The sequence below is a fragment of the Phaethon lepturus genome, unplaced genomic scaffold, assembly GCF_000687285.1.
Source record: "Phaethon lepturus isolate BGI_N335 unplaced genomic scaffold, ASM68728v1 scaffold25340, whole genome shotgun sequence".
NCBI classification, from domain to species: Eukaryota; Metazoa; Chordata; class Aves; order Phaethontiformes; family Phaethontidae; genus Phaethon; species Phaethon lepturus.
The window spans coordinates 9,787-37,603 of record NW_010510177.1 but is presented as its reverse complement, the minus strand read 5'-3'; the positions used below and the strand labels follow the sequence as shown (position 1 = coordinate 37,603).

Here is a 27,817-nt window from a genome sequence, read left to right as displayed (position 1 = left end):
ACTGCACAGCCCTACCTATCAGTGAAAGAGATGCTAAAACCCACCGATTGCTAATTTTAAGAGTTACTGCCCCTTTACTTGGCACTCATTAGACCACATCTGGATACGGCATTCAGTCTGGGGCGTCAAGCACAAGAAACACGTTGATAAAATTCAGCGGTTCTTGCACTGAAAGAGCCACCAAAACAGGGAGCTGCAGCACGTGCCCTGCAAGGGGCAGCTGCAGGAGCATCCAGCCTGGAGAAGAGGTGGCTTTGGAGGACCTGACAGCAGCTTGCTGGTACCTGCACAGAGGTTATCAAGACGACAGGCTCTTTTTGCAGGTGCTCGGCAGCAGGAGAGAAACAGTCACAATGGGAAAAAGGGGATGCTCCGAGCTGACAAAAGAAAAAAGTTTCACCATGATGAGTCAGGCACTGGAATTGGGGAAATCTCCATCCTCAGAGGTTTTTGAGACCCAGCCAGATAAAGCCCTCAGCAACCTAGTTCTGAATTCAGTGTCAACTCTTCTTTGAGCAGGAAGCTGAACTAAAGATCTCCTGAAGTCCCTGAATTACTCTATGAAAATATCACACAAGAAATAGAGTAAGAATTCCTGAAATGCTTTTTAAAAACTACAGAGAAAGAGACAAATTTTGACAATTCATCACCCAAACATAAATGGCAAAAATCCTGACTAAAAAAAAGTATCAATTTACAAGTATTTGCCATAAGCAACAATATTCCATTATTCAGCTAACCGGCACATTTACTCCTAAAAATTGCTTTGGAAGCTGGTGAAATTCAGCACCTGGCTTCTTGGATGTGGCACTTCCTGCAGTTGGAACAGGCTAGTTCCATACAGAGAAATCAACCTTCTAGCAGATCTACCAAGCTGGAGGGGGTATGACTATATGTGTGTGTGCAATATATGAGCCATCTATCTCCAGAAGTAATTAAAAAAAAAAGTAAAAAAGAAAAAAAATCCAACATCAGTCAGTGTATTTCCTGACATCAAGCTAAAGACCACCAACAAAGAGCTTGAGCTGCAAGAGGATTCCCAGTAAAGGCATGCAGGAACACAACATTTAGTCTCCTCTCCCCTTCCCATTTGCTCTTCACCCTGTTAAGTCCATCAGCATGGCACCAAAAAGCCAGCCTGGTGCATACAGAGGTATGTAGCAAATACAAAAGCAAACACATACACACGCACAAAGAGAAAAGAGACAAAGCATAAAGAAGCATGCACAAACCCAGAACAAACGTGCAAGCCTCTCTACTTGTGGTATCTGGACTCAATTAGGTGGAGAGAGATGCAGATAAAAACCATGCCAAGTTACCTTCAATGGAATAAGAATAATGTGCTGGGCTGGGCTGGCTTGTGGTTAACCCTGTAGTGCAGGTAAGAATACTGTGCTGACTTGTAGATGGAGTCTGAATTAAACCACTTTCAGGTTTCATACCTGGCCACAGTGCACCTGAATCAGATAAATTGGACCAGTTACAAACAAATATGCTGGGACCAAACAGCATGCTGCTACCTCAGATTAAGATTTTTGCTTGTCACAAAAGCAAGTAACAAATCACACATGGAAAATATTTGATTTCTGCAACAGTAAGTGCTGTCAGGCTGTGCATGGATTAGAGCTGCTGAAAAAAATGGCTGAAAAAGAGAAAATTAGGAGCACCAACAAGACCAATTCCCAAAACTTTCAGCTAAAAATCCGTTAGTGTCACAGTAAAGTTCACTGCCACGTTGGTATAAAGGAACTGCTAATCCCTCTGATGTTTGGGCTGAGTTGCACAGCACTGCAAATGACCTCAGCTATTACATAGTGAGGCTGAAGTTGGTATCCATTAAAGTCAAGGCTTCTACTACTTCACTGGGCTTTGGGTTGAATATTTTAAAACAAGCCACAAAGCAGTCTTTTTCATAGGCTGACAACAGCAAATATACAGCTCAAAAAAAAGGGAAAAAAATCCAAATGTTTCTTCTAGATTTCCTGCCATTCTGGAAAGCATTTCTAACAACACTAGGCAAAGCACAGAGGCAGCAAAGTGACTGTAATTCATCCATACAGGGCACATACAAGCAGTGTGGTTTTAGCTCTGGTGCTGTGTAAGGTCTAGTCTACTGCACTAACAGTGATGAAAACAGCATCCGACTGAAGTAGCTCAGCTCAGGCCTGATTCTTCAAGGCTCTTCGGGCTTTTAAGTGTTTCCAGACCTACAGCCAAAGGCAAAGGCATTTCTCCCTGGCCCTGTTAGAAAGCAGGAATTGGTTGAGCGGATGTACTTAAAAACAAGCAGGGGTGTGCGAAGCAGAGGGACAAAGGACATTTGGAGCTAGACACAAAATTCAGGGCCAGCAGAAAGACCGCATTCCTTCTTAAAGCCCCCAAAAACAGTACCAAGGCTGCAAAAGCCACCCCCCAGCCTTTCACCCACTCTAGCAGGACAAGCCACGGGCTGTGAGCTCCAGTCTCTTACCCAGAAGACAAGGGACACCCTATAGAGCTGGACAAGAGCAGCAATTCCAAGAGCTCACTCCATGCCGCAGCTTTTTCAGAATTAAATTCTGCAACAGCTCTTTGATTTATTTACATACCTGATCTCAAACTGTCACCTATAAGTCAAATTAAGTCATTCACCTATCTGTACAGCCACACCAGGGTTTTGATTCTTCGACTCTCAAGTTGCATCTTCATTACTGTTTCAAACCTTGAGAACCATGATAATTAGCAAACAAAAGGGAAAGACTGATTTAAGAAAGATTGTAGATATATTGCAGAAACTCCAGAATAAAACATATGGGAAGCAGATCCTCTAAGGAGAATGGGAGTAGCTGTATTTGTTTAGTCTGGAAAGGGAGTGCCACAATCTTCAAATAGGTAAGTAGTTTTTAGAGGAGACAGTAACCAACAGTTCCTTACAGTGCAAGATAGATGGACAAGGAGCAGACAGCAACATAATGAGATGGTCACAGGACACACCGAAGTGTCTAGTAACTGTGACAACAAAACACAAACCAACTGTGAATGCTGTATGACAATTATCACATGAAGAGTGTAACACCAGGTCAGACACACACATCAGAGGTCTTCACAGGGCTGGCTGGATGCGAGTGCAAGAGCTGATTCAGGTCATGTGTTAAGGCATCTTTCAGCCCCTGCTTTCCATGACTGTCTCTCTCTTTGTTATCTCCCAGTATAGACATGTTCTAGTTTCCATAAAGCAAGGCACACTCTTGGCCTGGTGGCAGATGTCCTTCCCTCTCGTTCTGCAAGACAGCATTTATAAGCTAGCACAGCCTTGAGGATGACAGAGAGGAAGCCAGGCGATGGGGAACAAAGACCTCTCCACATCCAACAGCAGCACTACAGCTGGGGCAGAAGAATGTCACAGGACACGTGCACATATGTAGAAAGATCCCACACAGGATAGTCCACCACTTGTACGTTTTTCTTGAGTTAATGTAAACCATCGCATCCACAGTGTTTCTAACACCAACTTACAGCCACACATATGCAGCTGTATGTAACTACTCTTATTTTAATGCTTCTTTAATAAAAGAACTACAGATTACAAGTAGAACAATGCACTAAACACCACCAAAAAAGTATTACAGCACAAGGAAAGGTGACAAACTGGCAAGAGCACAGGTCATCTTTTCTCTGAAAGCAACATCCTGACCTGAGTGATCTGAAGACTGTGCTTGTGTTTGTCAGCTTGCTTGAATTTCATACCTAAAATATGCCTACTTTGTTCCAGTTAGATAATCCCTGACGCTTTCTTTTTGGCGTAGCAACAAATACATGGCAGAAAGCCATGCAAACCTCTGGAACAGGCCCTTTGATGCCAGTAAAACATCTGAGCAAGCTGGTCAAGTCCTCACTGGCTCAATGGAGATTTTGTGAGCAGAAACAATTTGTAGTATTTCCTCTGCACTGTGCATGTTCAGTCCTCTACCCTCCACCTGTCCATCACACCATGCAAAGTCAGTATGATCGATCAGGTGCCGCTGCACTGTGATTCCCATTACTGGAAATACAACTTTTAACATCTTACTAACACTTAAATTCAGACTAAAAATTCAGGTATTTAATAATAGAACTCAAAATCCATACCAAGACAAGGCAGTAACTGATCACATTTCATAAGATCTTTAACAGACAAAAGTTCCCATGAAGTCAACAGAAAATGCTGATCTCTTGCCTAGGCCTTCAGAAGAATTTCCACTATTACATTCATAGTACAACACTGAAGCAACTAAGTACCCCCAAATTCCAGAGCCTTTTGATTAAAAAAAAAAAAACAAAAAACCACAAACACAGCCCTCTCAAATACAGCCACCACCATTATCACCAACAAAACATCACACACACACAAAACACTAAGAAAAACCCCTACAGCCTCCCTCCCACAAAAAATTTTAGAGATAAGTCTAAAACACCCTTTTAAATTTCTTGTCCTAATACTTCAAAGGAGTATTCCACATATTTACACATATTTGCTTTAAAAAAAGAAGTGACACAGTAAAATACCTAAGAACATACAAACCAGCCTCAGCGTGCCGTTCACAACAAACTATCAATGAACACTTGTTTATTTTATATTATTTTATTCATTTAAAAAATGCAGAAAACCACCAGACACTGTTCAGATACAGCAAAACCAGTGCAACAAGGCACTGAAACCAAAGTGCAGGCACCCAGGGAAAATAAGTACGTTCCAGCAACCATAACATGGGGTGGGGAACAGTTTGTAGGTAACAGACCATTGCGACAACACCCAATGCTATGTCCACACAAAAAGGCAAGGAGCAGAGTGTTTCGAAAGATAGCAGGCAAACCATACTGGCAACTGAAGACTTGGGTACGGACACAGAATCAGACTTCTCCGCACTTGTTAGCTTTCCAGAGAAAAGCTCTCCGGGAGGAATGAAGGGAGCTCAGAAAACACGACAGGCAGAGACCTTCAGCTCTCCAGGACACATAACACCAGGTCCTTGCCCACTAGAAACCCTGAGACTGCCATCATGCTAGGTGGTGGGGGGGTTGGTGGTTTTTAAAAATCTCTGAAATGGCAGTCATACTTGAACCTTACTGGCAGGGGCTGAGCTAGAACTTCTATAGAAGCAGCAAATACCAACAGCCACCCAAATGACCCTATTCTCCTGAAGAGCCTTGTGTTCCTAATAAAACAGCCCAACACTTACATCCCTCAAAGCTCCCACTTCATGGTATTTGAGTGATCAGTCAGAACAATGTATCTCAGCATTAACACAGGGAAAATAAGATTTGGGAGATACTGTTTGATCAAACCCTTGCGTCCCAGTTACTATAAAACCATTATTTTTTTCCTAAGGATCCCTCAAATCACAAGAAAATGCCTCTTCATGAATCCCAGGTATATATATGAAAAAAAAAAAAGGTAGGTATGTAGATTAATTTTACATATTTACCTTTCTCATAAAGATAACAATTTGTGACATATTACTTTAAACAGACCTAATAATGTAACTTATGTAAAACTGAGCCTAGCCGTATCATCTTTTCTACATGATCTTTCAAAAATGCAATGCCAGATCAATTTTTCAGTAATTTATATAAAAGTCCTTGCTGTGTCAGCAGCTAACAAAAGCCATAAATGTTGAAATGTTGCTGGTTTTATTCAAACACATCTAGTTCTTCAGCTAAGGAAAAATTCATCCTTTTACACTTCAAGGTACTAAGATTTTAGCACTACAGATAAATCTGCAAGAGGCTCTGTTCATTGAGCATGACCACAAGCCCCTGAGACAGACACTTCATGGTTACCCCACGGCTGCGCAGCTCTCTGACAGCACACGTGGTGCTCCCCGTGTTACCTGCGTGGAAGGGTGATGCTCTCCCTTCTCATTACAGCTAGGCGCTAAGTGGCAAAACAACCTCTGTCACCATGCACTTTTAACAGCTGGCAACAATATACAATATTTACATATGAAACCAAGCAGGACAACATAAAAAAAAATGAAAAGAGAAGTTAAAATGTTATTTTTTAATAATCAGTCATAAAATTTCATACATGATAGTCAGTCATGTTTTTTTCCCCGAGTGCCTGACACTTTAATACACAGAGTACAAGGAAAGACCAGGCAGCTCCTTTCACTAGCTAACCCACCCAGAAGTTAGATGTTTCTGTTGGCACTACTCATCCTCAACTCCCTTTACACATCATGGAGAAAGATGGTCATTATCTTCTAAAACAGACCACCATCCCAGAGTTGTGTCTCTCTCTCCATGCACTATAAAGGAAGCACAGGGTGAATAGCTCAACCCTGTCATCGAGCTTTAGCTGCTCACGTTATAACAAGACTCTTACACTTCAAGCATTTGCAAAAACTGGAGCGGCTAATAGAGGGCTCAAGTATTAGAGCAACTTAAGCAAAATTATTTGCCTAGTAAACTTAGAGACATTTTAGCATGAAATCTACATTTGGTGAAAGATGAAATAATAAGAAAGTCTTAATCCTGGCCAGCAAAAAGCAAAGGGAAAAACACCTTCAGCAGAGATGCTGTAGTATCGGGTCCTGGGTGATTCCACTGACAAGGAAACTGCACAAACACAGCTATACCACAACTGCAGAAAATTATGATCCTAAACTAAAAACCATCTGGCAAGCTTCATGGGGAGACATCCAAATTAATGGCCAGGAAAACAGCTTTGTAAGGAATAATATTGTATCATCTTAATTTTTATAATTATAATTATTTGTAGATACAGATCTACAGTTTAAGTTAGGCACGTGCTCGCCTATAAACTCTTCTCTCCAACATGCCTGGTTAAGGTTAACATTGGCTTTTTAATGAGACATAGACAATAACTGCAGGCACTGAAAAGTCTTTGAAAAGTTACTTCTTACCAAAAGGAGGTAGTCCATAGGTTTGGGTGGTCTGCGGGTAGATGGTGTAGGGCTGAGGCTGCTGTAGTGCTTGGTACTGAGTCTGACCAGGGTAAGGGCTCATTGTTTCCGATACAGGTACAGAAAGGATATGTGCATATGGCCTTATTAAAAAGAAAGAACAAAAGTGAAACAGAACTATTTACATTATGCATCTTTCAGCCTCCAAACCAGAAGGCACATAAAAAATTGCTTGAGGAAGAAGAAACAATACACACTTGACGTGCTCTGAGCATAATACCTGCTTGTGTTTCCCAATCCAACAGGCTCTTGGTTTTACATATGCTGCCTGTTTCTTGCAGTGACAGCGGGGGAAACTCTCTCCTCAACGAAGCCAGAGCACCAGTGCTTATTCCAGGGCTGGGAGGGCAGGGTGAGAGGGGAAGAACAAACTCCCCATTCCAGCAGGCATGAGCAATTAGTTTCACTTATCATGCCTCACAACATCAAATCTAAAGCTAACACAATATAGTAGTTTGTGTCAAAACTACTGGAACACACAAAGAGACTACACAAAAGCAAGTGGAGGGGGTTAAGGCCTACTATGTGCTGCAATGGGAAGAACTATTAAAATACCCAAATATGGTAAATGACCAGAAAATTCTATATCCCCCTTGTATTAATTTATGTCCAGTTTGTTTATTCCTCAAATATTATGGGCATTATGCAGCAAGACTATTGTATTGTTAATTACTTGAAGTGACTCATTTATCCTTGTGATCATAAAACAACAGCCACTGAAGTCAAAGGGTTACTTCTATCAGCTTCAGTGTCTGCAGCAATGAGTATCTGTTGCCAGAAGACAAGCATGATTTACACTTTACAGCAATACAGAAATGCATAAAGATGCAAAAAGGTAACTTCAGAAAGAAGTAAGAGTTACAGAATTTAGTAACAGTTGTTCGACTTACTTTGCAGAATACATTTGTGAGGTATAATCATTTGATGACCTTGGGATATAATCAGTGCATGTCATAACTGGAAAAAAAATAGTTTGTACAATTACATAGCTGATTTCAAAACCCAACAAATAATGACAATTAAATATCACCATGCACAGTACATTTTAACCAAGACACAGGACTTACAAAGTTGTTTTTAGTGCCTTGAATAGCGGTTTCAAAGCAAATTCTCAAAACATGCACTGTTAAAACAGCTCAAAAAATGTTTTTCTTGCCAGTTTCACAGCAGGTAGATGATTCAGTCAATACTACTTCTCCCTTTGTAACAGTGCTCTTTCTCTTTACCAGCTGGTACCATCATCTTTTGCAATTGTCATGATAAAACGTTGATTTCAGCCCTGCACAAAACCTTGCATATGCCAAAGGGTCTTCATCTGTGCCAAGCTTAAAATTTCTTTTCTATGTCCTGGAGCAGAGACCAAAGCAGATGGTTGTTTTGCCAAGCTTTCCTCTTCCCCTTTCCTTATCTACCTACTCTTCCCAGAGCACAGCTCCAGCAATCTGTCTTTCCTTTAAAAAGGAGCGGCTCCCAGCCCAACAAACTTAATCCCACATATCAAGTGACAACAGGCTGAGTTGCAGTGCACAAGGCTCAGAGTCTTGGAAAGTTACACATTACATATTTTCAATCAAATTGAGCTAATTTACACTTACGCATAAGTATGGGCAAAGGTATTCTACACAGGAATCCTACTTTCATAACCTCCAGCTCCATTTTTCCAGAAGAAAGGATACATTCCACCTCTCACTCACTATGTAACCTTTTTATTTTCTGCCTCAGTTTCTCCTCCATTTATTTCATAAGGAATTTCTGCAGACATTCAAGACAGTTCAGAGTCTAAGACTAAGTGTATGGCATATTATTACAAAAGACCCAACCAGTTGTGTAGAGATAATGATTTATAAAAATAACATCTTTTACAATAGGCATTATTATTGATCAACTCAACCCCTTCCCTCAAGAAAAATCATGTAACAAGGCGGATAAGACATAGCAGTACCCAGCAGCAAGCTGGGGGGGCAGTGACACAAAAATATTTGTTAGGAAGAGGTATTTGCTTACCATCAGGCATTAACACTTTGTAAGCACCCCAAACTTTCACTTTACAACTGATAGTGAGGACAGGCTAAGGATTACAAGGAGGAGACAAAGCTTGTGCTTCATGAAGCAAAGTAACGAGACAGTGGAAGAAAAGAGGAAAGACAGTGGGAGCAGAATTCCAGAAGATACTTACTCTCACTGGACATGGGGAGGTTTGAACCAAGGCTTGAAGATTCAGGTTTCTGATCACTGACTTCTGCGTTGCTCACATGACTGCCAGGACAAACAAAGACTAATCATTAGCATTATGAATTATTAAATTAACAACATCCTTGAGCATCATAACTCCTGGGTTCAACCTTCCTAACCCAGGCAAACTGACTCTTAACAAAAACTACCTCTGCATGCTGATATTTCACACAGAGATCTCAAGAGAGAGATTTGCAGCTGTAATTAGACATTAAACTGTCATCACCTCCAGCACATTTGCTAACCAACGGGTCTCTCAAGATAAGGCTGTAGCTTCACTCAGCAGACCCAGGCTTGGCACTGCCGCCTGCAGTGAAAAGCATGAACTTCTTTCCTGCCGCCTAGGCTTGGCCTCCAGCCCCACTACGTCAGCTCAGGCACCCATCAGGCTAACATGAGAGTTTAATTTGCTCATCCAGCACAAAAACTGTGCAGTTTTTTCTGCTGGGATACTGAATAGATTCAGCTTATGAAGGGATCCAGCAAGCACCACATTCGGTGCACACTTGAGCTACAAGCAGGACTCCCCTTCTCAGCAGCAATATGCAGTTATATTGGCTCAGAATAACACACAAATGCCTCAAATCTTCATGAAAAGCTGTGTTGCAGAACTAGCAATAATAAAGCTAACCACAACAAGGCAATCATAAAAGGAAAAAGCAGTTTCATTAAGAAATTATCTCATTAAGAAATTATCTGTACTTCCTACTCTACATATGAAGAAAGCAAACATTGACATGTAGCTGAAATGGTGCATGACAAATCCAAAATAATCTAGTAACCTGCAAACATTTCTTAAGTACAGAAGTGACACCCAGTTCAAGGATGCTTCAACACTGGTCTGTGGGGACAAACCCAGCAGTGAGGCAACCTCCCACGGACACGGGAGTCTGCGACAGCAGGGCCACAACATCCCACTCACAGCGGCATTTACTGGGCTCCTGCAGGCAGGGGGGAAGGAGGAGGAGTGTGTGCTATCAACCAGCAGTGCCCTGGTAGCTCCATCCTCCCCTGGACTGCTCCTCCAGGCTGTGACAGGCCCCTGTGGTCCAGCTCCTTGCTCCAGGATGGGTTGGAGATAATCCCCTGGGGCAGGAGGTGCAGCTTTTGTGGGACAGGGTAAGGGAGGAGTTGGCTTGTGAGTGCCATTGGGTTTGGTTATAAGGCAAGTGAGAGGGAGTGAAGCTTGACCAAAATGCATAATCTGTCTTTTTCCCCCTGAAAAACTTTATAACCAAAATCCTTGGAAATCTTTCTCAATACTAGTAGGTGATCAAACTTCCATCATAAAAGCATGTTTTGCAAGATAATAACATATTTCTACACAGACTCAGGGTATCTGTCTACTACCATTTTTGGTGGAAAAAAAATGCTGTGGTTCTGTGGCACAGGTAGCTGTTAAATGGCATGCAGTTTGCAAGCTGCTCATTGTGATCACTTCCTGCGGAAAATATTAGATAAAATAATAAAGTAATATAATAAACTAATAGATAAAATAGTGTTGCTGACCATATGATACCAGTCCATGTTTCTGCCCTCCTTCTCACTGCTGCCCTTCAACACATGCACCTGTGGCTCTTGGGACACATCCATCCCAAGTGCTCTTACCATCATTTACAACTTTTCAATTCTCATGGACTCAGAGAAAAATTCTCACTTGCACTGGGGCTGCCTTGCACCACCAAGCGTGCTGCGCAGACCAGCCTGACCAGCAGAGCATGCTGTATTCACAGCAGCACTAAGGCCCTTACAGGGGTGCTTAAGCTCCCCAGAGAGACGACCCTCACTGGGTACAGCCCTTTCACACTTCCACAGTGCGGCTAAAACAAATACAGCCGGAGTACTGACATCAGCTGAGTATCACGTTGGCTGAGAAGAAAGAAGTCTAATAAATTATTTTAAACCTTTCCATAGGTCAAACTTAAAATCATATATAGTTTTATCAAAATAGGGCAATAATATTTAAACAGAATATTTAAGCAGGTTAGAAATGCAATTTTATCCCCCCCCCTTCTATTTTTAAATACTATATAAGGATGTTTGCACTTGAATCTGGTGGCTACTGGTGCCTGCAGGAAAGCTGTGATTGTGCTAAAGCAGGGTAATGAGCTGAAGGAGAATCGACACCATTCACTCCAGCGTGTTCAGACCTGCCCGTGCTGCCCTCAGCTCCTTTGTAGCTAATACAGAGAAAGAATCCTCCTAGGACATGGTTCATCTCACCTCATACTGGATAGAAAGGGAGCTTGCAGTGATTAGCTCAAATTTGTAGCTTTTAGACATATAATGAACCTCACACTGTTTGTTCACTGTTTCCTGTTAAAGTATTCCCTTCGATTTAAAAAAAAAATAAATGTATTAATGTCCCCATTCAGGGCTTCAGAATATCACGTCAACTCCTCCATGAATGGCACACAGAGTGTTTCCTCCTCACTCATACTGGGATGTCAGAGGCTCCAAAAAGAAATCTTTCTTCACAGTATTCGCTACTACTCACAGGAACAGAATAAACCCTAATATAGCTATTCTCACTATATATGATAATAGTGATTAATTCCTAAATATGACATACATCAGAAAGCATCTATTGAGGCTAAAAATAGTACAATGTAACAGCTTTAAACCGAAAAGGCTATCAATTTGAGAAGGTTTAATTTCTCCAGTTATCCACATAGTTTTGCTGAGAATCATAGCACAGATGATATTAAAATACTGAGTCTCACCAGAATGAATGCCCACCAAAAGTGCATGTTATGTGCTGTACTTGACAGTCTCATCAGATTCTGTGAAAAACAGGATGCTTGATGATGCAATTAAGACTCTTTTTAGCCACTTTTATGGAAACTTAATACCAAAGGGCCAGTTAATTTTTTTTATCGGTAACTTGATCTCAAAATTATGTCAAATACAAAAGTGACTTATATTTGCCCTATCTTTGTAAAAATAAAGTTATATGCAAACTTCTAAAATGAAAGCTTATAATGATAAGAGAACATTAATACCTGTTCCATACTAAAATCATATTCAAAATTACATACCTCAAGCTTTGTTCTCTGGGTTCCTGCATCTTGGCTTTTTTCACCTGCAAAGACAAAAATGTTCAGAGATACAACAAACGAGAGCCGTCCTTGACAGAATCTATGCACACAGACCTCCATTAGCAGATCGCCACCGGTTACTATAGAGTTCGCATTAGTGTTTAAATACAGAAAGCCTTGCACAGCTAACCAGTGTAACCATGGGCTCTTCATCTCAAAACAAGCTTTTTCCTAATTAGAAAACAAGTGCTAAAGCTGAATGTGTTAGCAAAATTGCCATGTTATTCAAGTAAGTAACAGATGATGGGATATACAGATACAAATGTCTGATAAAGACAATTATGGAAATTGAATAAAGCAGCCATAAATTTTTAAGAAAATCTTATTCTATATAGATTCAGCACATAATAAACTTGGGTCTTTCACTATTTTCCCCCCTATATTTAAATATTATATGAGCTAGGAACTTAAATATTTTTTTCTTTAACAAATTAGTTTGTATTTTCATTTCTTAGTAAAAACAATACAGCCTTTGTTCTGTTTTTGTAGGTGGCCAGCTGGATCCAGTTCCTGTATAGGGTATCACACAACAGAAAGCACTGGCTTGAACACAAATTTGGTTTTATGCATGCAGGCTACAAATAGTACTTTGAAGTCCTCGGCAGGATGACAGGGTTAGCTTCTGTAGCCTGCAGTCTTTTGAGTGAGATGCTCCTGTGATATCCTGGCTTTCCTTTCCCACACCTTCTCCCTCTAGCAGAAAGTTTTACAGCCTTCCAGCTTTCTGGAGCATGTTTAGACACCAGCCTTGCTGCTTCGGTACCCAGCTGCACTCACCGTTCCTCCCAGTCCCCCCAGGGCCCTTAGCAGACAGCACTGTTTAGCACATGTCTTCTTGAACGGGGTCTGGGAAGGTACGTGCTGGGTATCAGGCAGCAGGGATGTGAGCCCCCCGACCCGGGTACAGTGGTCAAAGACAGGCTGCTGCCACATACGAAAGCTGCTAGCATAAATGCCTCACCAGGTTATTCACGTTTGTCTCTCAGGTGAGTATAAGCCAGGAAAATGCAATTTGAGCATAAGAGGTCAAAATGTGCTCAAAAATTAAAAAAAACAAAACAAAACAAAACAGGTGAATTTCTATTGGAGAGGGGGAAATAGGAGGCAGAGGTACAAAAAAGGATAAAGGCTCAAGGCAGCAGCAAGGGGAAAGGAGTAAGCAAACAGTAAGGATGGAAAGGAGAAAGTGGAAAGGACAATCTTCTCTGCTTGATGAAGTTCCCAGTATTTTATAGCTCAGTTTGCTTTCACTTCTGTACTAGTCTTGCCAGCAGCTATTCCCTCCAGCATTTCACAGCAGAACACTACAAACTTCATTAGCACTCATCACACACACAAAAAAGGCAAAGGCAATGACAAAAGACTATGGCAGTACAATGGCTTAGGTCTCACACAGCCTCAAATCTTCTGGCATTCATCACTTCAACCTGAGCAAAGAGCTGGTAACACTGGCACTGACATTAACTCCTGTTGTGGTTCTTCAGCCCCACAGATTCATAGGCTTCTCCAGGGCCCTTTCCCCTGCCTGGCCAGGAATACAGGCAGTGGCTGCCACCACCATGAGGTCCAGGGCTTAAAGGACCTGTATCAGTCTTCCTCACGTAGAGACGATGTTAACTAAAACACTAAGAGAAAGCAGACTAATGTTCCCCCAGCTCCCTCGAGCACCAGATTATTGGAGCATGGCTGCTGCCCATCCATGGTGCCTCTCAACTCCTTTCGGTGACTTTCTGTCCTGCAGCAAGTGCTCCAGCTCTTCCCCGGGACCCTGTCACCTGCTCCTGAAGCAGGGACCTCAGCCACCAACACTGCACCAGATAGCTCAGGGTGCCAAACTGCCCTCAGGGTTCTTAAGGAAAGGAGATAGAAAAAAAATGAATCACATAAAAAAAAGTAGCAGCAAACTCCTTCAGACCAAAATTATATTGAGGATAAAAATGTAAGTTAACTCAGAGTTGGCAAGTTAACTCAGAGTTGGCAGCTTGAATTTTAGATTTCACAGGAGCAATGCTGGTGTTTCCAGTCAGGTACTCGGTAAGATCTGGCTTCTTCGCGTCAATAGTTTTTTTTTTAATATGGGAGGTGGACAGAGAAATCAGCTCACATACCAAAACAACACACAACAACAACAACAAAACACAAAAAAAGAAGTGAGGTTTTGCAAGAACACATTAGTATTGATGTTTTCATCACAACCAGAATGGAACAGCCGTTCCTAAAACACCTCCTGATAGTCAGGACTTGAGCTTAAAGCACTGCTCTGCTGCTCTGCCAACTTTGGTCCCTGGACTGGAACTTCTATCTTGATCAGTATCTACACTGCAAGCCCATCTTGCCCTGCCCTCCTCTGATGGGAGATCTTCCTCCTCTGCCAGAAGTGTGCCCTTGGTGTTGTAGAGAACAATATTTTAAATGAGTTTTCCTCTAAGTCAGTAGTTAATTTCATTTTTAAAAAAATCAATAAGTATCTGGCGAAGGTTTCATACTCTCTTTAATGGCTCTGCAACATGGGATAGACAGTGCAAGTATGTAGCATAAGTCAAGCAAAACAGCAATTTTGAATTTCAATTTATCATGTCCCTGCCTCAACTGGCTAGTTTCACAGAAGAATCACAGAATCACTAAGGTTGGAAAGGACCTTCACGATCATCAAGTCCAACCATCAATCCATGTTCCCTAAACCATGTCCTGAAGCGCCACATCCACACGTTTTTTGAACACTTCCAGAGATGGCGACTCAACCACCTCCCTGGGCAGCCTGTTCCAATGCCTGACCACCCTCTCGGTGAAGAAATTTTTCCTAATATCCAATCTAAACCTCCCCTGGTGCAACTTGAGGCCATTTCCTGTCGTCCTATCGCTGGTTACTTGGGAGAAGAGACCAATAAGCTTCAGCTAGTCTTCATCTCTGCAGGTTTTTAGAAGAAATTCTCCCTAATGCCTTAAGCTAAGCAATAATATTTACAAAATCTTGAAACTTCAGTGGGATACAAACCTCATTTTCTACCCATCTCTAATCACTCCAGTTTACGCTAAAAATTTAAGTGGGAGGGAACAGTTTTAAACGTAGTCTTTCATGGACTTGGAAGGCATTTTTTCTCTCTCCTGCCACATGTCATAAAACATATTTAATGTAGGAACAGCACCTAGTAACAAGAACTTAAAGATGATGTTCAGGGCACAAGGAGAGAGTGCTGCCATGATGCACTATACTCCCAGCTGAGCCCTTCACGATCACACTCCAACCCCAAACCCTGCGTGGGGCACCTCTTCATCCTCTCCTGCATGCATCTTAGAAAAGGCTGCCAAAACCTTTTCAAAAACCTTTCAACACACACTCCCCTCTGAAAACCTCTGCAGAGATGCCGAGGGTTTTTTTGTCCTCTCTCAAGTGACAGGACCACAGTTTGAAGACTTTTCATGCAGGAGAAGTGAATTCACTCTTTTTAAAAATAAGAAAAAAGGAAAAGAAAGAAAATAAATGAAAACAAGGAAAAAGATGTGGTCTACCTCAGTGATTCAAGTTTCAGCTTTAGCAGCTTCAGGCATTATCTCACTAAGCTGTTCTGCTGTACCACAATGAATGACATGTCTCATAAGGTACATCTTTGCTCCTACCTCCACCTTTCTATTTCACTATCAGTTTTGGGCTTATGTTGATTTAAAAAAAAAAGTCAAGTGACACAGTTTAGCTGATCCCTGCTTCCAAATCACAAATTTCTGTAACTGAAAATACAAATTATTCTCTGTGCTGGAAAACTGTTTCTGCCCCAGATCTACCAGTGTTGGAGTTCAGTTGTATTTACAAAGTCAGAATCAAAGAAACCAAGTTTTCCTCCTGACGTCAACAGCTGCTCTATGACTGAATCCAACTCTCAGGCTGATATTCATAGGCTAATTTCCAAGCCTGAGCAGACCCAGGGAAACCCCCCCACTCACAGCTAGCCAACAAGCAAGAGCAAATGCTGCCAAAGCCATTTGAGACTGTGGCAGTGCTGTTGTGAACAGAGGATTGCACACAAGTCAAGAACACAGAATTTTATTGCAAACCCTTTGCCAATTTCAATTAAGAAAACTCTTCAGCCCAAACATATGACCATCATTTTTTTCTCTACACTTTTGGCAGCACGGGGTCTTTCTGGAGCCCTTTCCAACACCACGCTCTCCCTACTACTGACTCTGGCTTGCTGTTGCTGTCTGGTATGAGAAGTCATTGCAAACAGAGAGCAACCCAGTGGATGCCTGCAATGAGTGTAACACAAGTTCACCCTCCCTTATAAACAGGAGATTTTTGTAATTTTCTAGCATTAAGGATTAAATAAAGTACTATAAAAATCAAACAAATACATCCACAATGCATTCAACAGGTGAGAGATTACTATACAGGATTACTTCTAAAAACTAATCCAGATTAATAACTTATTATAAATTAGTAAGGTCAGGAGGTCACCTTTCAATCACTTCCCCCAAAAATTCCCTTTACTCTCTTATTTCCCATGTCTGTTTCTGTGTTCTAGTACTATGGTGTGCACAGAAACTTTTCCTTCTACTTCAGACTTCAAGAGGGAAGAAACATTAAAAAAACAGAGACAAAAGTCATGCCTGTTTAACATACCAGGCAGCAGTATGCGGGGTAAGAAGTCTGACGTTCATTTAGAAAAGACACGCTGTATACATTTGGACCAATTACTACCATCAGTCCACACCTACACAAGAAAGTGACCTGATTTCTTTCTTCTTTCTTTCTCTTTTTTTTTTTTTTTTAAAGTAAAATACATTGACTTCAAAGCCTGATGATTTCTCCACAGGCTCTCTTCTGGATTCAGTTATCAACAGTTTGCCATAAACATTATTTTTTGAAGTAACATATTAATCTTGTTTCTATGATTAAGAAAAGCAAAATAATTTGGGAAAGGAAACAAGTTTGTACAATATCAATGCTGGGCTACTAGGCTGACAGGATTTTGCAATACTGACTTCAGTTTTCTTTTTTTTTTTTTAATTAGGGAAAGTAGCTTGTTTCAGGAATGGTCTCACTACAAAAAAAACCTAAAAGGCTGTTCTTTTAATTTTCTCCTGCAAGAATGTGCCACTATGCTCAAAATATCACCTCACTTACTAGTTATGATCAATGTAGTCTCATATTCCACCTCAGAATGACTGACTGGAATGAGATACTTAAAAGAAATTACCAAGAAAATCTTCAGATGAAAATTACAGCAGAATCTGCTTACAGAGGATGCTTTCACGTAACAAAAATTAGCTGTACCCTGTTTCTCATGCCCTGAAGAATAAAATTTTATAAAGACAGTTTTCTTTATATAAGGATGTAGTCTTTTTTTTAATACACACATTTAATTAATTTCTAAATCTTACGAATATCTGGAGTTCAAATTATATGTTTTTGCTGATTAGTTTCACATTTTATACATATTGACTCAGGCATATAATCTGCACATTGTGTCAAGCATTATTTTGAACAACTGTAAATTTACATTTCCATTTCATTCAACTTTATTCCTAAGTCAAAAAATTGCATAAATGACATTACAATGTATTTTCTAACTAAAATAACTGAAGAACATAAAATTCTGACATTACAAAAGCATCAGTCTTTTCAATGAGAACATTACCAATTGCCCTCAGCATATTACTCTATTTTTTTGTGCATTTGAAAAGGTCTCCAAAATTAAAATAAGTTTCACTTTCAAAGTAACTTGGCAGTTTCTTATTGAGTTTGCATTCAGGTTTAATTTGTAAATATAACATTAATACAAACTTTTTTGCTCAATTCCTATGCTATTATGTTTTAGATATACAAATTTAAATTCATATCATACTGTATTAATAATTGCTCTACCCAAAACTTTTGTGATGTGATATTATCAGTTACTGATAATGCAGACAGTATTGCAAATATGTAAGAAGTCTGGACAGCAATTTTTAACTTAAGACATGCTTCCCTACTCAAACACACCATTAAATTAAGAATTAAAAAAAAAAAAGCTTTCCACCTGTGGAGATGATGATTCATGGGACCTTTTCAAGGTCTCAAGCACAAGAAGAATTAAATACTATATACACTGTAATAACCAGCATGCTGATTCTGTCATTAAAATAGTGAATTCTCATTTCTCTAGAACAGGTTTGAAATAGTCTGATTTTCTGAGCACAGCAAGTAATTATTTTACAGATAAACACTACAGAGGTTAAGCATACGTAACCATTCCTTTTATTACTACTGCCTGTACAATTATAGTAAATTAAATGTATAACACACTTTCTACTAACAGTAAAATGATTTTTCACCTTAGATAAATATACTAAATATAAGCCTTATTTTCCATTATTAATTAAAATAACTGTATACTGGATCTGTGAGATCACCATTTTGTTTTATATGTTCATTTTTAGGCTTTTAAAATGTACTTACTGGTTGTTCAGGTAAGTCTTGTGGCTCTTCCATGGGTATTACTATTTTAACGCTTAAATGATTCAAACGTGTGTTCCTCAGCAGTCTTCAAAGCCTGTCAAAAAAAAGGTGTTCATAGCTTTATGTACTTTTGGGGGAGCTTATCATTTAGGCTATCAGGGAACATTAATCATTATATATTCCACCCACAAGCTTTCTAAACTCGTGTTGCCATCTCCCAAGTAAAAGACAAATTTCATATATGGAAAGATTTCATAAACAAGGGATTTAGCTTTAAGCTTCAAGATACAGACTTTTTTTTACACACGTGGCACATTTCTACATCATTTACTTGTACCATACTGACTACAGAAGCTAATGTATCAAATCAGACATGTGCACTGTGATTTTAAAGACACTTTAAACGATCAAGTCTGGTCTACTAGGTCAGTAAACAGTGTGATTCAATCTAACCTGTTAGAATATTTATCTAACAAACAAAAACAATCAGGACAAGACTGTACACCTAAATGTATTTACAGGCAGTACTGTTTATTACCAAATTTGCAATGCAAGTTTATTATTTCAACTGCACCTTTCAAAAAGAGAAGTTTGATCAAAATTTATAAAATAATTTTTATTTTGGAAGCTAAGTAACCCAGCAGCATTCAGCATAAAGACCTTATATACTATTCCAAAAAGCTGCTGTCCCCCAGGGTTTTGAAACCATGAAAAGGAAATTTTGCAGATTACTTTCACAACATGATTAATTTTTGCAATTTGCTGGGCAAAAGATAACGGCACTTGTCCTCCACAGCTTCCTACTCTGCCCAACCAATGTTCACGAACAGTGTGACCCATGCGTTCGATTGCTCTGCTTTCACCCTCGCATTTCAGAGCCAGTTTACTCAAAACAAACCCCAACGTCTTCAGACAAGCTCCATCTCAACTGCACCAAAAGCAAGTAAGTGCCTGCTCTCCCATCCCAGCAGAGCTGCCTCTTGCATACATACACGTGTGCATTACTGAACACACAGCAGAACGTAAGTAAATGACAAAAATGAGAAGAAATGCTGAAAAACGCTTAGTGGTTTGGATGAAACTAAATACAGCGATTTTCTGTGCTGAGGTACAACCCATATCTGCCTCCTCAGCCATGAAGGTTTTACTGTAAATCTCAGTGGAAATGCGAGAGACTGTGTACCCAGCTCTGCTTTCTCTCTGCCGTTCTGTTTTCCCATCCTGTCTGGAGCATTCAGGCACCTTCACATCATTAAGTTGTCCCCATGCAAAGTGACTAAACAAGTTAAGAGAAACAGCCTCCCAGCGTCCTGAAAACAACTGCTACTTTCCTCTCCTGGCCCCCAACAGACCTAATAGCACGTGCAGCCAGCCTGCGGTGGAGCACCACGTGCCGAGCATGGGGATGCTTTGCAGCCTGGAATAATTTCATATTAACCATGAAAACACAAAGGATTTCTTTTCCCTTATTTGAGGACAGGTGAAGGTCTTGCACGCTAGGGTATATCATATACGCCAGGGTAAGATTTCATTGAGGGTTTGAGTATTTTCCAAGGCTGCCTCCCCTAATCAAAGCTACTTACCTTTATTGCCTTAACTATAAATCAACTGAATTTACAGCAAGTCTCTTCAATAACTCAGATTCTTTTGAAATGACCCTATTCATACCACACACAAGAAAATATGTAATACAAAATACTACTGTCACCATCAGAGTTTTTCCTCCACCCGCTTTAAGTGGTTTTATTTTAAATATAAAAGCTTCCTTCCTTTTTACTTTTTGTAGGAATGCCAGAGAAAAATCAAGACTTAAGAGAAACTGTGGCATTCAAAGATCATGAATAGGAATGTAGAATGCAACGTCAAACAGCAAGAACATTTGAAATTGATACCAACGGGTCCCATCCTGTCCCTTGTGCTTCATTTTTATTATCTGACATTGTTTCATCGTGTAATTTCTTAAGAAAAATCCCAAACTAAACTCTTCAGTATGGAAAATTATTTCACTCACACTGTTTTCACTGAACCACACTGATCCATACAGCAGTAACTTCCCATTCCATGCTTTGTTTAAAAGCTGTGAGCAGTTCTTTAATTTTCCTTTTGAGAAGGATCTAAATAATTAGAAAGACAAGAAGATTCCCAAAGTCACATCAGAATACGTTAGTTACACTTGTGAACAAAACTCTCTTCCCAAATGAGTTTGCACCTTGTAGCACCTGAAAGCAAATGAAAGAACCAAAGCAGATGAGCAGTAACTGCTTGCCTAGATGGCAAGTGAAAACCTGACCTCTGGTGGCTTCATACTTTATTCTAGCATGAAGCTAGAATATTTTTATTTTATTCTACTCCATACCTCCAGAAATAGCAGCTTCGGCAGAAGACATCTCGCAAAGACCTAGTGCTCGTAGCTGTCATTACACAGAATCAGGCAGAACAAGCAGCAGCATGCGTTCCTGCGTGAAAGGGATGCACTTAACCAGTACACCTGACTAGCTAGGAGTGACTGGGTCTCTCTCCAGCAACGGTCTCACACAACACAAACAGTCTAAACTGCTGCTGAAGGAAGAGCTCCCGCCCCTCCTTTACCTCCAGGAACCCACTCTTGCTCGCTTGACACCCCTTGCTTTGTGGCCACCAAAGCACTGTGTGGCTGAACAGCAGTCTGTTGTTCAGGAATCTGACCTTCTTCTAAGGAAACAGAAAGAAAAAAGGAAAAAAAAAAAAAAAAGGAAAAAAAAGAGGCAGCCAAGCACAACCTTTCTGCTAAGCTGCTTCAGGTGGGATCAGCTCTGGTCTCACACAGCCCCGTGCTGGGGGAAGCCAGCAGGTTGGGGAACAGGCAGAGCATACAAGCAGGGCAGCAGGATGCCCCTTTTCAGCAACAGCCATAGTAAATGAAACCATAATTTTACCACCTTATTCATGTCTCACTTTGGCAAAACAGAGGACATAAAGTCACAGTGACATACATATGGCTCCACAGCCTTTCAACCTGTATCATCCACCATCAACCAAGTTCTCCCGCAGAGCAGCCACACGACTTCTGGTGGCTGGGCACGGAAAGCACTTGGACCACAAGCAAGGCCAGAGCCTCTCCCTGCCATTACCTCTGCGAGCACAGAGCTGTGGAGGGGAGCTGCCTGCCTCTCTCCTCCTGCAGGGACAGGCTGAGCACAGCTGCTGGCAGCTTTCAGCGCTAAGCTCTGGGGAGGAGGATCGGGGGAGCAGCTGCGCCGGCCACACATGTTTCCCTAACAGCGTCCTCCAATATGGCTGGTCCCCCCCTTTGATCCCCCCCGCTGCCCATCAGCCGGCTCCAGCCTGCGGGCAGCATACGGCCCAGGGCAGCACACCCTGCCCTCCGGCCAGCCCCAAGCAGCTCTGGGTGCTGCAAGCCGCTTCCTCGCCCGAGAGGAGAGGTACACACTGATGCACCGCCCAGGGATTCGGTTTCCAAAATACCAACCCAGTGCCATGCACCTGCTCAGCTTGAGCCACCTCAGTGTATTATCTGACTTCGCAAGCAGCTCACCATGAACAAAGGTGATTTTTAAAAACTGAAGAAAAACGCCACCAATGGTTGGGATTTTTTTTTGGCATCCCAAATATCAAAATTCAATTTTTAACTTACATAGAACTCAAGCAACTACACTTCAGATAAGCTTATCACACAGTTTCTATTACAGAGCATTTCAAAACCGTAAGTGACCGCAATAGAAGAGGTATCAAAGCAGATCCTCAATACCCTCAGTTCCACAGGGAGTCCAAATTGCTGCAGTTACACCCATGACAGTCAGTGTCAATGCAACCACCAGGCAGGAGAACAGTGACCGTCATCTGTCCTGCTCCGTGTCCCACGGGAGCAAGGCCACAGCTTCCCAAAGGCGACTGACGCTTGCTAATCTCGGAAGAAAAGAAATCGGTGATTAACAGGTTCAGGGGCAGCTGGGGTGTAGTCACCTTTCCCATCTATATATGGATTTATATTTGTGTGTGTGTGTGAGGGAGGTCTGAAAAGCAGATTCTGGTGGTAAGAATACTTCTGTGGGACACCGGGCTTGTGAATGAGAAAACCAGTACAAAAATGTAACTGAGTGTGAAAGAAGCCATCAAATGAGTTGCAACAATGAAAGAAACATTCAGAAAAATAAGTCATAGAATCGTTTAGGTTGGAAAAGACCTTTAAGATCATCAGGTCCAACCATTAACCTAGCACTGCCAAGTCCACTGCTAAACCAGGTCCCTAAGCATCACATCTACATTTCTTTTAAACACCTCCAGGGATGGTGACTCCACCACCTCCCTGGGCAGTCTGTTCCAATGTTTGACAATGATGAAGAAATTTTTCCTAATATCCAGTCTAAACCTTCCCTGGTGCAATTTGAGGCCATTTCCTCTCGTTCCATTGCTGGTTACTTGGGAGAAGAGACCAACACCCACCTCACCACAACCCCCTTTCAGGCAGTTGTAGAGAGCAAATAGGGCTCCCCTCAGCCTCCTCTTCTCCAGACTGAACAACCCCAGTTCCCTCAGCCGCTCCTCATGAGACTTGTGCTCCAGACTCCTCCCCAGCTCCGTTGCCCTTCTCTGGACACGCTCCAGCACCTCAGCATCCTTCTTGTAGTGAGGGGCCCAAAACCGAACACAGGATTCGAGGTGCGGCCTCACCAGTGCCGAGTACAGGGGCACAATCACTTCCCTACTCCTGCTGGCCACAGTACTGCTGATACAGGCCAGGATGCTGTTGGCCACCTTGGCCACCTGGGCACACTGCTGGAAACTGTCAAGTGTTTTGCTCACTGTCAAGTCAAAACACTATACTTTTTTCCCTTTATGGGGTGGTTTTCATTATTTACCTAATGAAAATTATTTTGTAATATGTTAATTAAACAACAGTTTTTATTTAATGTAGACTTGCTTTGAATAGCCATCCTGGTTTAATTCCAACTTGCACAGAACACCAACAATGTAAAATACCAAGGATACGTGTTTTGCACGTCATTTTATTTTGCTTGCTCAGTTTATGGAGAAACATTATCTAAACTTCAAAACAGAAAACATCAAAGCAGACGAATGAACTGCAGAATCACACCGATCAGTTGCCTGCCTTCTGCTCTGCACAAGAGCAGTATGCCAATAATTCCCTATTAAAAGCCCTATGGCAAGCTATGTACAGTTTCTTGCACTGAATCCTGTTTTAGAAATCCTAAAATGCAAAGTCTAGCTTGGTCAGACTCTCTCAAACTAGATACTATGGATATAATTTCTGAAAGCTGCCCGCTGTTAGCATCAGGCTAGACTGCTATTTACTTTCATTCTGCTCTTTCGAAGCTCTTGGCTTTAAATATAAAATTTCATCTGAGGAACGGTTCCTCTCTCAAGCTGCATATAATTAAAGTCAAAGATACTGTGATAAAACCAACAAGCAGCAATTATACTGATTAGAAAAAAAGCTGTTTGAATATGGTTTTCTGTTACTTTAAAATAGTCTATTTCCCTCAGAAATAGCCCATTTTCCCTAATAAAATAGCACTATTTCCCTAAGAACAAAGCTTTAGTTAGGATAATGAAATTATATCTATTAAACAAAGTTAAAATAAAATGTTTTGTATGCATAATAATGTAATCTATGCAGTTATTTCCACTCCTCATTTACACAAGGGCCAGCACCTTACCATGAATATCAATGAATGTATGAATTTAGCAGCCGAAGAGGAGTGTAAGCTTCCCATATTCTCCAGTGGAGTATTTCATCGTAATCTGTTCCATGCTGCTACACTACGGGCACACGGAATCAGAGTGTGCAGCCAAAGCAATCTAAGACATCACCCGACCAGAGCAGGGTTGTTCCTTGCAATATGCTTTATTCCAAGCCACTCCCCATGTGACAAACTGCTTCTTCCAGAAAAGAGCAGAACTTGGCACAATGAGATGTGTGGATCCCCCCCCTTTTTTTAAATTTAATGAAAAACACCCGAAGAAATAAATACAAAAAGTGAAGAGAGAAGAGACACATACTGGCATTACTATGCAGTGCACAGCTACCAAGCACTTTTTATTCTGAAGGTTTATGTCTTAAGTTTTAATCTTCAGGCACAATACGCTATCAGCCATATCCCACACCGGCAGTGACGAGTGCCCCTCCACATCAGGGTGTGAGTGGGGCATATGGATAGAACCACTCTGTTCCACAGGAAAGTTTCTTTACAATTTTCTTCTTCCCCATATCTCAGCATTCCCATATCCAACTGTGATAATAGTTTAGCAGGTAAGCTGCTGAAATATTTCCAGCTTGGTATTCAACATAGCCAAACTAGTGTTCTGCCTACACCAAGCAAGCAAACCCAGCCCACTGCCCGCTCTTAGAAAATCTTTCGTGAGGATTTGGCAAAAATAGGCATTCTCTGAAGCTTTGAAGAATCTCCTGGTTTGTTTTTAAACAGCTTGATTAAAGATCACAGGAAATGACAGCATTAGCCCAGTTCCTAGTTTAGTCTGTGTCATAAAACAGCCCCTTAAGGAGCTGTTCGGAATTGAACAATTTTGTGTACTAAGCTTCATTTTTCCTTTCTTCCTTCAGGCAAAAACATGATAATGGAAATTCTTCATGAAGTTGTACATCACAATGATGCAAACAATGTGAGTGAGTAAATAGATGCCCAAGTATGTAAAATGTTCTGATGACTCTGAATACAAACTCAAAAACTTAAAAGATACTTTAAAGAAAAGGTAGCCACAGTATGCTAATGCTAATGCAACTCCAGTGACATGCAAAGGCAGGGGACAGCAGAAGAGGAGAGGCCCATCTAGCTTTCCTCCTCCACTAAGGAATGAAATACTTAGCACAAATCATTTGCTTTCACAAGTAAACCTGCAAGTAATACAATGCATGAGCTCCTTCCCTTGGTGTTCACAAATTAATTTATAATTATGGTATTAAGGCTGTACATTCAGTATCTGACAGTCATCCCACGACTGCCAAGGAGACGAGAATAGGTGCATTACTTCGGTGTGTGAAAATACAAATGAGTTAAGGGAAAAGGAACTCAGGTTTCTAACTTAAAATTGTGGTACCCCCAAATCCCACTTTCTAACACTATCAACAGTCAACTCCTCAGACAACAGTCTTGCTCTCCAAAACAATTCTTAAAAATTCCCCCTAAAATCCATCTTCAAGGCACTGTATCTCAAGCTTTGTTTTGTTAAATCCACCCCCTTTGTAAGTACAGTTCTCTACTAGTTTCTTTTTTCAGCAGCAGAGAGCAGCTGTTTAAAAAAAGAAAACGGAATAGAGTTAATGAATTAAAGCTGTGCTTCACCAGCCTGCTCATTTCATATCTTTAACAAATCCAGCGGATCTCGTGGCAAAAAATTATACTCTGCTATTCTTCACTTTTTCCCACTCTCCACACGCACCCCCAGATACACACACACAACGCACATGGATATTTGCAAAGTACTGTGAAGAATACCAAAGAGTAAATCTTTGCCGTGAGATCTGGATTGTTTATTACTCTCTTTCCATGCTCTCTCTTCCTTTCTTTATTAACTAGGGAAGATTCAAAATAAAACATTCTAAAAGTTATGGGGAGGGCAGATTGTATGGCCTATTTTCGAAGGTACAAGTGGCCATGACAAACCTGTAAACACAGTCCTGTAGGATTGAAAAATCATGGTTTGATTAAAATTTCATAATTTTAAAATGGAAAAAAAAAGTGCAGTATTTATAAAGTGAGGAAATTACTGAAATTAGATGTGGTAACACAAATACAGTTTTACCCTAAGCAATGCCGAATTTCATTAATAGGAATTTTTGCATTATTTTTAAATCCTTGAAGGGCTATCAACATTAAGGCTGTCTGCAGTTTACTTTGCTTGAACAATGACACAAACACAGCTTGGTTTCCCAGTTCTTATCCAATGTTGTTAAATTTGATTTTGAAACACAGCAGGGAAATTTTTAATGGGGAAAAGAACGGTTTTCATGAAAGGAAAATCTGGAAATAACAACTTCATCCTCAAGAAAAACAATTCCCACTGAGCCCAGAAACAAGTCAGCAATTTTTTCTAGATAGATCTAACATGCATAGCTCATATGGCACAAGAACACAAAACTGCTATTAACCTTTTAGCTACAAAACAAAACACAAGAATTTATGTAAATGTAAGAAAAGTACAAAAGTTGATTACCTCCTCTGTTCATGAGAATTCAACTTGCATTGAGACTTAACGGATTTTTTCTGAAGACCACAAATGATAAGATACCTGGTCTCTTGTGGCTCACATACATTTTTGTGTTTTAGATAACTGATAAATGGGTGGTAAATCTCTACAGCTGCAGTTCCAGAGGAAAAACAAAAATGCTGTTTGTGTTAAAAGCTTTTTAAAACAAACTTTCAAAGAGCAGAGCACACTGCCTTTAATTTCTAGAAGCTACTTCAGATACATTCAAATAGATTAGGAAATTTCCTGAACAAAGACTGAAATTTTTAATCCTCTATCAGTGAGACAGCAAATCTGCATCATACTAACCACAAAAAGGGAATTATTTACATTATGCAGCTCTAAACTTTATTTTCAATAAAAGATTTAATTAATACCTATCAAAAGGTTGTATAGCTACCACCAGAGGCTGCCAGGAAATTAATCTATAGTTCTACTAGAAAAACTGTTTCAGTACTCAACTTTCACCACGATTTCATTAGAAAGATTGTGACTATGGTAAGTTTACTTATATGTTTTGTTATTTTCCATTAGAGGCAGCCATGGTATTTATCACAGTGCAATCAGTTCTGAGAATATCTGTAGCAATTTGTGTCTTAGCAACAACAGTTGCTAGAGTAACCTGCTCAAAAAAATTAAAGAAAGAATAAAGTACTGGATAAAAACAGTTTAAATGATGATGTTCAATGCTCAGCTGCTCAGTAAGAGCCACTGCTTTTAATTAAGCAGATTTATTACACCATTTACTTCACACAGCATCAGTCCCGCTGGCAGAGGCAGGTGGTAGCACAGAAAAACCCTCCTGGGTCAGACAAATGGTCCGTCTAGCCCCCCTCCAACAGCAGCCACGGCGGACGCCCCGGGCAGTGGGTGGGCGGGGCCGG

General features: G+C 40.7%; 1 protein-coding gene across 2 annotated transcripts in view; it reads right to left on the bottom strand.

Moving 5' to 3' along the window:
* The window catches only part of EYA3 (EYA transcriptional coactivator and phosphatase 3), a 35,046-nt gene extending 16,306 nt beyond the window's left edge, over positions 1-18,740 (bottom strand). Inside the window, exons 1-6 of one of the 2 annotated variants that reach the window (XM_010296219.1) lie at positions 18,708-18,740; positions 12,215-12,258; positions 9,121-9,200; positions 7,835-7,901; positions 6,885-7,027; positions 1,320-1,457 (exon numbers count right to left, since the gene is read on the bottom strand). In XM_010296219.1, coding sequence (XP_010294521.1) covers positions 1,320-1,457; positions 6,885-7,027; positions 7,835-7,901; positions 9,121-9,200; positions 12,215-12,258; positions 18,708-18,740 — 505 coding nt within the window. The remainder of the gene's footprint in view (positions 1-1,319; positions 1,458-6,884; positions 7,028-7,834; positions 7,902-9,120; positions 9,201-12,214; positions 12,259-18,707) is intronic. The other variant, XM_010296227.1, reaches the window with a different exon arrangement.
* Between the last annotated feature and the right edge of the window lie 9,077 nt (positions 18,741-27,817).